Source organism: Sinocyclocheilus rhinocerous, unplaced genomic scaffold (genome assembly GCF_001515625.1).
Source record: "Sinocyclocheilus rhinocerous isolate Xijiao unplaced genomic scaffold, SAMN03320098_v1.1 scaffold3461, whole genome shotgun sequence".
Taxonomy (NCBI): Eukaryota; Metazoa; Chordata; class Actinopteri; order Cypriniformes; family Cyprinidae; genus Sinocyclocheilus; species Sinocyclocheilus rhinocerous.
The window spans coordinates 62,790-73,800 of NW_015644360.1; the positions used below are offsets into that span (position 1 = coordinate 62,790).

Below are 11,011 nucleotides of genomic sequence, written 5' to 3' on the forward strand. Positions count from 1 at the left end.
TAGGTGTATGTGACTTTCTTCTTTCAGACGAATCCAATCGGAGTTATATTAAAAACTTTCCTGGCCCCTCCAAGCCTTACAATGGGGGTAAGCGGGTGTTCGGTTGTCAACAGTTCAGAAGACGCGAAATAAAGTGCATGCATCGATAATAATACGTCCCTCACACGGCGCCGGGGGGGTGAATAAAGGCCTCCTGTAGCGAATCCATGCGTTTTTGTAAGATAAATATTAGAGATCGACCGATATATCGATTTACCGATATTTTTTCCTATATTTAAGCATTTTACAATAATCGGATATCGGTTTTGTAATGTCGGATTCACCGATAAACGCCGCCATCTTGTGGGCGTTTTGAGAATTGCGCGCAGGATCGCCATTGCAACGTGTCTGAGGGGAGAGGAGACAACAAAAACGACATGGTGCAGGTTTGATTTGCTGTAGTTAGTAAACTTTATTTAACATAGCCATTAATGCACAAATTAGATGTATTACATAAATGCCTGATATGCAGTTTATGCAGCTTGGCTCGAAGAAATAGAGACGAACTCACGGAGTAAAATAATCCGTCAAGTCCTGTCCCAATAAAGACGTAACTTTGTGTGAATTAAATAATATGCAGCCATGAATGGGCGCATGTTGGAAATAAAAGTGCTGAATTTAATTCGCTCTCTGTTGTCTATATGCTCATCGTTAGTCTCGTGAAGTCGGAGTCACGTAGATAATCCGTCAAGATCCTCTCCCAATAAAGACGTAACTTTGCATGAGTTAAATAATACAGCCATGAATGAGCGCATGTTGGAAATAAAAGCGCTGAATTTAATTCTCTCTCTGTTGTATATTTGCTCATCATTAGTCTCGTGAAGCCGCTTTCATATTGCTGTTCACTCACCGGGTTGTTGCGGTTGATGCTCAGGAAATGTTCCAGCACGGCCACCGCATGTAACTTTTAACAAGATTCACTTGTTTAAAACACCCTAAATTGTATTAAAATTTACTATATAACCATTATTTCACTAATAAACATCTAAATAAATACATCTCTATGGAAATTAATTATTTATTATCTCCGCGAGCGACCGCAGTTTGAGTATAGTTCTGTGTAACTGCACAGATAAACCGCGCTGTCAGCAGGCATTTCATAATCTAGAACGACAAAAACATTATTAATAATTCTGATATGATATACCAGTTGAGAAATGCAATAAAATACGATGTTTTGTTTGTTATATTTCAATATTCCAGAGAACATTATTCAGTGAATTAACATTATCCAGTGAATTATTCTTGACTCTGTAGTCACATTTATGATAGACCTTGGACCGCAGTTTCATGTTTTCTAAAATCTTTCTTAAATGATTAGAGATCGACCGATATATCGATTTACCGATATTTTTCCCGATATTTAAGCAACATCGGATTCACCGATAAACGCAGCCATCTTGTGGGTGTTTTGAGAATTGCGCGCAGGATCGCCATTGCAGCGCGTTGAGGGGAGAGGAGACAACAACAATAGCATGGTGCAGGTACTTGATTTGCTGTAGTTAGTAAACTTTATTTAACATAACAGCCATTATAAACCTACTAAAACTGTAGTTTAAAATGAAGTTGATATGACTCCTTTCATTTATTTATTTTCTCCATTTGAAAACATTAGACATTCTACATTTATTTCACTTTATTTTAATATTAATGAAACTGGACCCAGGATGATTCTGAAGGAAAACTCTGTTGCTATAGTAACCACAACTTTCACACATATCTGACTGACAGATAAACCACACGCTCTTATTTCAGTGTTGTTTTTTATTTTGCGGATATTTCAGCAAACACTTTGCTTTGTACATTCAGTTTATAAACATTAATTTAAATTTAAAGACTGTTCCAAATCCTGCTGCGCCACAGAGCACCACTCACATAGTTTTCCATAAAATCACATTATATTTGTCCCAAAGTATTGTAAATATAGGCTACATAATAAGCCCGTTTCCACCGCAGGAACTTTCCCCAGGAACTAGGGACTTTGGGCCGGTACTCTGTGTGTTTCCACCGCAGGAACCAGGGTCTAAATAAAGTTCTGGGTAAATAATTGCCCCTCAGAAAGTCCCTGCTCGCGAGGTAGTACTTTTGGAAAGGTCCGGAACTTTCGGGGGCGGGACTTGAGCGCTGGACTTTAATCCACGCTTTTCTTAGCGTCTTTTATGAAACGGCCCCTAGGTGTGTTTGATTAGTGTTGGAGCTAAACTGTGCAGAGCTGTGGCCCTCCAGGAACTGAGTCTGAGGACAACGGTCTAAATTAAAGGCTAGTCGCAGGACTGTAAAATGAATAGATGTGATTATAATCATTTGATAAAATGAAGAGATCTCGCCGTAGCTACTTTTGGGATCATTTTACTCTGTTGGCTGTTTCATATCCCGTCACAGATGGGGCTCGTGGTTGTATTCAATTGCAATGTTTGCAGTTCACATTATTGGCATTTAGAATAAAATGATCCCAAGCGTAACTGCGGCGGAGCTAAGGCAAAACACACTGCTGCTCACATTAAATATAATGTGAGTATGAGGTACAAAGCTTTGTTTATAAGAGAAATAATAGGTTAGCAGCAAATGTTACATCGTGACCATGCTTCTGGATTCATGCGGTTCGATACCTGTACATTTAAAGCCATACGCGGCGGCTTTATGTTCTGTTTTGCCGGTTGGTCACGAATTTCCACAACTTTAATAATATTTATGGTTTCTTTTCCCAAATCCTCACTGTCTCACCCTCGAATTGTGCAGATTTATTTTATTGTCGTTCACTTTTAATCACGGTTTTCACATCTCTTACTGTGGTAAACATGCGGGGGGAAATGAAATGATTTCGTGGCCATTAATTAAGAATTCGTTCCTATGACTTATTTTGTTCCCTTATTTTCGTTAAATCCTGGGTTTTCTAGGGAACTGATTGAGCGTTCGCAAAGACCCGCCCTCCTTAGTTACTGTTGCCATGACCACAAACAGTGCTGCCAAACAAAATAAGGTGAAACCTATGAAAATGGTTTAAGAAAGCACATAGTGCCGTAGTTTCACCAGTTTAGTGTCGCAGTGATGGTCTTTTAGCAGTGAAGGACCTGTGAAAGTTTACTGAGTGCGTAACGTGATGACATGAAGTGACGCGAGGTTAGCTGCACTGTAAACAGATGAGCGCACATGTGCATACAGCTCCCGATCGGGGCCACGGGATTGTTCACAGAATGATAAGGGCACAGGTTTTAACATTTTATTATTTCACACTCAGTGCTTTAACTGAAGCGCTGCAAGCCATGCATACAGCGCCGGACACGACAGGTTTTCTGGTAGGCTAAACAAGTATTTAAAGGAATTCCTTTAGCTTATTACTGTTACTGTGGCAACCAACAACAGCACAGCTTAACCCCTTTCGCACATTTTTATATTTAGTTATATTGAAAAAGTTTCAATTCAGTCGATCTTTTCTACCCCGTCGTATCTGTCGGCAAGATGGCGGATAACAGCGGCACATAATATCTGTGTTCTGATTGGTCAGATCGCCTGTCAATCAAGCTCCCTGCGAATGGTCAATTAATGAAACATCTATAGTCACTATATATCTGTCCTGCTCGTGTCCGCAGCTCTGTCAAAGCGCAGAGCCCGATATCAAACAATTATCTGGGGAACGTATAATTAAACATGACTTGTTTATTACATTTCAATACAAAATAACTTTGTATTGTTTCTGTTTGAATGTACTTTTAAAGTTTGGATCACATTAGAAGCGTAATTTGTACGTTAGTGAATTATTTTCGCCAGAGATCCAGCCCCGTCACCGTCACATCGCACGAAGCACAAAATTAAACTGTTTAATCGGCCATCCATAGCTTTAATTGACTGCATCTCTTATCGACAACTAATCAATCGTCGATTAATCGCTGGCATCCCTATTGTGCATCTTTCAGCACAACGTCTGTACGCTTTATATAAAGAGCTAATAATAGCCACAGACCGCGCGCTCTTTTCCGCACTTTTGAGTCCTGAAGTGAAGTGCTCTCAGAACGGTTCTGGACTCTTACTCCGCCCATCATGTATTACACGTGCCCAGTTTCTAACGGACTTACTCTAACTTCTTAGGTAATATCAGTGTAGGCATGTGCCGGTAAGATAACCTTAAGCAAAAATATCACGGTATTGTCGTTACAGCTCTAAAATGTGCTATTTTTAAATGACTCTGTAAAAAAAAAACTTTTTTCCGCTGAACACAATATATTTTGTTTTTGAGCAACATACAGAATATTAGGAACAATAGAATTTGTTTTTTTTCTTTGATTTGTTTCCTTAAAAAGAAGAAAAATAAAGACTGACATCTTTATTTAACCTAAATCTGTAATTACAGTTATTTAATTTTAGTTATATAATTCATATACATATCATTTATATAATTTCACATCATTTAGTTATATAATTTCATAATTTGATTGAATAATAGCCCAATTTGAAGCAAAAACTGAATGTTCTGACTAGCTTTGTGAAATTATACTACATGCCTGAACGAAGCAAACAGCAGCAGCTCTAAATGAGACGCAGATTCACTCTCTGACAGCAGGAGGCGCTCATGGAACACCGGATACGGCGTTTCCTTGGTTACCGCTGTAAACAAAGCAGCACTGTGCTGAAACACTGCTTTAATATGAACTATACAGAGACGAGATGAAAAGAAAATACCACGTAAACTTTTCTGAAGACCTGTAAACAAAGCAGAGCTGTGCTTATGAACAGCAATGATACAGCGTTTCCTTGGTTACCGCTGATACAGCGTTTCCTTGGTTACCGCTGATACAGCGTTTCCTTGGTTACCGCTGTAAACAAAGCAGAGCTGTGCTTATGAACAGCAATGATACAGGATTTCCTTGGTTACCGCTGATACAGCGTTACCTTGGTTACCGCTGATACAGCATTTCCTTGGTTACCGCTGATACAGCATTTCCTTGGTTACCGCTGATACAGCGTTTCCTTGGTTACCGCTGATACAGCATTTCCTTGGTTACCGCTGATACAGCGTTTCCATGGTTACCGCTGTAAACAAAGCAGAGCTGTGCTTATGAACAGCAATGATACAGCGTTTCCTTGGTTTCATATAGACCCCCAAATCAATATTGAGGATTGAGTTAATATCAATATTGAGTTCGTGCATCATGAACAGTGAGTGATCTGCCTGCTGCAGTATTTTTCTCTGTGCGTCCGTCTTCAGCGTCTCTGGCCTCTGTTAACGGCCGTTTACAGACTTCATATTTTCACATAAATTACATTTTGGAAAACGATTGCATTGCAACGCAGTTTGTGCAAGTCCAGAACAGAGACGAGCTGCTTGCAATAAGACAAAAAACGTCCGTTTGCCGATCGTGTAAGTCTTAACCTGAAGGATTCCTACACTTTCAGTCTTTGAGAAAACATGAACAACAGCGCATACCGCAGGAACGGTATAACGGAAAATATTAGCGGTTTTGAAACAGTGACATTTTTAAATCGTGGTATACCTTGAAACCGGTAATCGGCCCATGCCTATATCAATGGTATGACATATTTCAGATGCGAAAACATATATTTAATTATTTGATCAAAATTATTGCCAGGGACAATTTGGTAGTCGCTGGATATCGGTGTGGACATGTCCCTAGCGTCCCGCCTGATTCTACGCCTCTGGCTAAAACACACACGACGCAGAGCAGCGTGGTCCCTTTACAGGGATTGTGTAGTGTTTAGGGCTCACTCGTTCTGCTGCTTCCCCGGTGGTTTGTAGATGTTAGATACGTGTCGACCGATATCTCCACACACTAGCGCTTCCAAACAGAGCTCTGTCACGTGACCGGTGCAAACACCTCACTGACAAATAAAGCACGTCTATTCTATTTTCTCTTCAATAAAAACATGTCATTTCATTTGTATTTGTGTTTTTAACAATGTGCATGTTTGTGTTGTTTAGTAAGGAACACAACAATGGTGCAATGAAAATCAGATAGCACCTAATTTACTGCCGTATAGAAAGACAAAAGATACACGTTTGATGCGAGTAATAGTGAAGAACATAGTCTTTATTGTGCAAAATACAATGAAATTTGTTAACTCTATCCTACACACACACGCGCCCCCATCTTGCTAATGCTACATGCTAATAAATATACAAATAACCCTTACACATGACTCCCAATGAGCTGAAGTCCTGGCTGACACGCTGTTATTGACCGCCAGATGGCGAAGAAGAGCGCTGTGCCAGAAGCCGCGAAGCACCGAAGCAGTGTGGGGTAAAAGCCTCGCCGCTTCGGCAGCCTCGCTCGGCACATCTACTAGATGTAGAGATATTAGAGATATTAGAGATATTAGATGAGATATGTTACCTGTGGGACTCGGAGCGAAGCGGACGCGCGGCGTGGGCGCGGGATGTCTCGTGCACACGCCTCTCCTCCAGCACACGTTCCTCAAAACACCGAACATCTCCACGCGCCCATATCTGAGCTCGCGACTTCCGGAGAACCGCCGCGACACTTCCTGCTGCACAAGGCAAAACAAAAGTCTCTTCTTCTTCTTCTTATGTTTGTTGGCGGTTGGCAGACTAGCTTATTAGTGCATTACCGCCACCATCTGAACTGGAGTGTGGAGCATCGAGGCATGTATATGTATCATATATGGACTGTATATCATACTAAATCATAATAATAATAGTCATAAATAAATAAACATCATTATATTCTTATATAATTTCCTGTATCTTTAAGATATTTTAACAAAGTTAAACTTATTCCTTTTTAGCTTACTAAATATATCTTCTAGAATCACGCTTCCACCTTCTTCTATTACGTTAGCTTCTAGCGTTTGTCGTTCGTTGTTACATGCTCTACAATGCAGCAGCGCATGCTCTACAGTTTCAACAATCCCACAATGCATGCACGATCCATTCGGATGTGTCTTGATTCTATTTAGATTTCTATTCAGTGCAGTATGTCCTGTTTTAATTCTTCTCGTCTTCTCAATCCCATGCCATTGTCATGTATTGCTACTTCTCTTTGAATGCTATATAGATGTCTTCCACTCTTCTGCTTCTCCCCAAGTTCCTGCCGTGCATTTATAAGAGCTTTCCTAATTATTATTTTTGCTTCTGCCTTAACTCATTTTTATGTCAATTCCTATCTGATTCAAGTTCAAAGAATTCTTAGCATGCTTATCTGCCTTCTCATTTCCCTCAGCTCCAACATGTGCTGGAACCCAAATAAATGAAGCAAAAATGCCCTGATTTTTCATTCTATATACAGTATATATACTGCAGTATTTCCAGCATGACATCTTGTCTGCAGTTAGGCCTGACTGAATGCTCTTTAACACAGCCAATGAATCTGAACATATTACTGCTTTTGTAATGCTATTTTCCTCTACCCACTGCAGAGCCATAACAATATCTGCTGTAAACACAGATAAAATCAGCTAGGGGTTATTTTCTCAATAACTATTTCATATTGTGGAATAACTACTGCTATTCCTGTTTTCAGAGTTGCTGGATCTTTTGAACCATCAGTAATATCTGTATCATATCATAATACTTCTGATCCATATGTTTATTAACTCTTATTTGTATTGGGTCACACTCCTGTTTCTGCACTTCATCTGTTAAATACAGATCTACTGTAGGCGTCACAAACATCCACGGTGGAACTGCTGACATGTGTACTGTATTACTGAAGTTTATATTAATCTATCAATTCAGCTATTTCCTCCATTTCTTGTCCAATATTCTTAATATTACTTTTCCCATATTCCCAACTTTTTAGAAATATTGCTTTAGTAGGGTGTTCATTGTTGTGCCCCATCAGAGATGCCCAATATACCATTTTCAGTTGTTTACGTCTTATTTCCAACGGCATTTCTCCCATTTCAACTTGCATGGAAGCTCTAGGGGAAGTTTTAAATGCCCCACAACATAATCTCAAAGCCTGCGTCTGTACTGCATCTGCTTTTGTTAGTAGAGACTTACTCGCCGACCCATAAATCATACGACCATAATCTATAGCTGATCGGATCATAGCCATATATATATATTCCTAAAAGAACTGCTACTCGCAGCCCAATCACTTCCTGCTTCACAATGCAAAACAAAAGTCTCTACTTCAATTTGACAACAGTATTTGTTTGTTCATTTATTTATTATTAAATCATTCACATTCAACATTTTACATTAGCCATGGGGTGAACTCAAGGAAAGAAAGATACAAGATTACAATGAAATGTTAACAATTTTAAATAAAAACATGGAAATGCTTTCATACATTAATACACTTAACAGGTTTCGTGTTTGCCAGATTATAAATAGATTTTAGATATTGTTTAACTTCTGATTTCAAAATGAGTAGTAATGATTTATAATCACTGTACTTGTATTTATGTATACTAAACTTTGCCAACAAATGAATCAAATAATATTCCTTATGGAATGACACGTCGTAAGTGAAAAAAACAAATAAAATATTTCCAAAACAAAGTTGAAAGCTGGGCATAATAACCAAAAACTGTCTGAATAAGGACAGCTCCAAAACAAATGAAAACGCGTTTTGACGCCTGACGTCACAGCTGTTTCCGGTAAGCTCCTCTAGAGGGCGCCACATGTGTAATATCGCGCAAGAACAAGACAAGGTTTGCAAGCACAAAGACGATTATAAAAGAGGGGTACAATACATAAAATTATACTAAAGCATATTATGTTGTCTTGTATTTATTACACCATAGAACTACATGTTACAGGCACACTTTTAGTTTCTTAAAGAATTCATATATCTTTCTTGGAGATAAGAAGAAGGTGTTTTCTTTGACTGTTTTCATTTACAAATGTATGATTTTGCAAGAAATAATGGTAACACTTTCTATGAAGCCCATATTAATAACACATTATAAGGGTATTCTGAAGGCATTATAATGAATGCATGATGCATTATAAAAACCCTTATAATATGTTACATCATCTTATGAATATATTCATAAGAACAGTTTTAATGTATTATAATATTTCTACCTACCATAACCTAACCTACAGTAAGCCTACTAATACTCTAATGAGAGTTAGTTGACATGTAGTTGCAAAGTTGCTTATAGTCAATAGACTAAAGGGACCATCAAAATAAAACGTAACCTAACATATAAACATTGATTTTTTTTCAGTTGAAATTATGAACTAGCTCACATCAAAATTAATATTAGCCTCACAGGGAACACTCGAGATGTAGTAAGATACTGTGCAGACCTTAAATAAACAATGTCGAGATATATAGTCCATTATAAATGTAAAAGTAGGTTTAATATGGTGCTCACTGTGTTATAATAATCATCATCTTAAAAGTTATAACCACAAATGCGCAAGCATTATAATGTATTATAATTGTTATTATGATTATTCATAAGATGATGTAACATATTATAAGGTTTTTTATAATGCATCATGCATTCATTATAATGCCTTCAGAATACCCTTATAATGTGTTATAAATATGGGCTTCATAGAAAGTGTTACCGAAATAATAATACAGTATTTATAAACTTAATATACTGAAAAGGGTCTGGTTTCAAGGAGTTAAAGATCATACATTTTAGCTGATTAAAAAAACAGACTTTGTAATAAAGTGAATAACTGTTTAATCAAACTGAAGACAAAAGCAGCAACGGAGTGGAACACTGTTATTGAGGAGGTGTTTAATTTACTGGGTAAAAATTATCAATCCTTTCAAGAGAGACTTTATTGTGCAAAAGATATTTTGTCAAAGAAGCCGGAAATCCTTCCATTCTGTTGCACTGAATGTATTTCAGTCAGGATCTCTTAAGTCAAAAAGAAAACCATAGACAAGCCTTTAAGTCAACTTTTTTATTGGCATGTTTACTAAAGTTACATTTGGCGGTATGGCTCTGTTTCAAGTTCCCTGTCCTTTTCATGAGCTCCGTGAAAGCCAGCACAGGGAAACAGCAGTCGCTTCAGGGGCAGCCCTCCTATTTTAAGAATAGGAGAATAGCACAAAAAACCCCAACAGACCATACCTTGCAATCCTCCCTGGCTCTTCCTGCTAAAGAAGAGCCAGCAGAGGAACCAAATGAGCGTTGCCGGAAGCCAAAATTTATTTATTTATTTATTTATTATTTTTTTATTTTTTTATTTTTTTTTTATTTGCTTTAAAATAGCCAATTAACTACGAGAAGTCAGCATAAGAAATGAAGATGGAGTAATAAATATTTATAAAAGTAAACACACCCAACAGTTACTGAAGCCATACATTTATTTTAAACCCTTATTAGGGAGCTGCACTCATAGCTTTTTGAGCCTCAAGGATGGCTCGAGTGTCGGGTCGGAGGTAACGTTCATAAGCAACTGACGACCATCGGCCCATGGCTTTCAAGGTAGAGATAGGAGTGAAGGAAGATGCAGTTGTCGCAGCCCCTATGCACAGAGAATGAGCTGTGTAGCGTTCGGGGGGAAGACCACAGTATTGGCAGAGAAGGTGGAGACGGGAGGCAAACCAGGCTCTGGACATATTCAACATTTTACATTAGCCATGGGGTGAACTCAAGGAAAGAAAGATACAAGATTACAATGAAATGTTAACAATTTTAAATAAAAACATGGAAATGCTTTCATACATTAATACACTTAACAGGTTTCGTGTTTGCCAGATTATAAATAGATTTTAGATATTGTTTAACTTCTGATTTCAAAATGAGTAGTAATGATTTATAATCACTGTACTTGTATTTATGTATACTAAACTTTGCCAACAAATGAATCAAATAATATTCCTTATGGAATGACACGTCGTAAGTGAAAAAAACAAATAAAATATTTCCAAAACAAAGTTGAAAGCTGGGCATAATAACCAAAAACTGTCTGAATAAGGACAGCTCCAAAACAAATGAAAACGCGTTTTGACGCCTGACGTCACAGCTGTTTCCGGTAAGCTCCTCTAGAGGGCGCCACATGTGTAATATCGCGCAAGAA

At 38.1% G+C, this 11,011-nt stretch overlaps 1 protein-coding gene across 1 annotated transcript in view; it reads right to left on the reverse strand.

Moving 5' to 3' along the window:
- ears2 (glutamyl-tRNA synthetase 2, mitochondrial) overlaps positions 1-6,542 on the reverse strand; it is a 20,449-nt gene extending 13,907 nt beyond the window's left edge. Inside the window, exon 1 of the mRNA XM_016575895.1 lies at positions 6,387-6,542. Within this exon, the coding sequence (XP_016431381.1) occupies positions 6,387-6,483 (97 nt within the window). The 5' untranslated portion in view covers positions 6,484-6,542. The remainder of the gene's footprint in view (positions 1-6,386) is intronic.
- Positions 6,543-11,011: the final 4,469 nt, after the last annotated feature.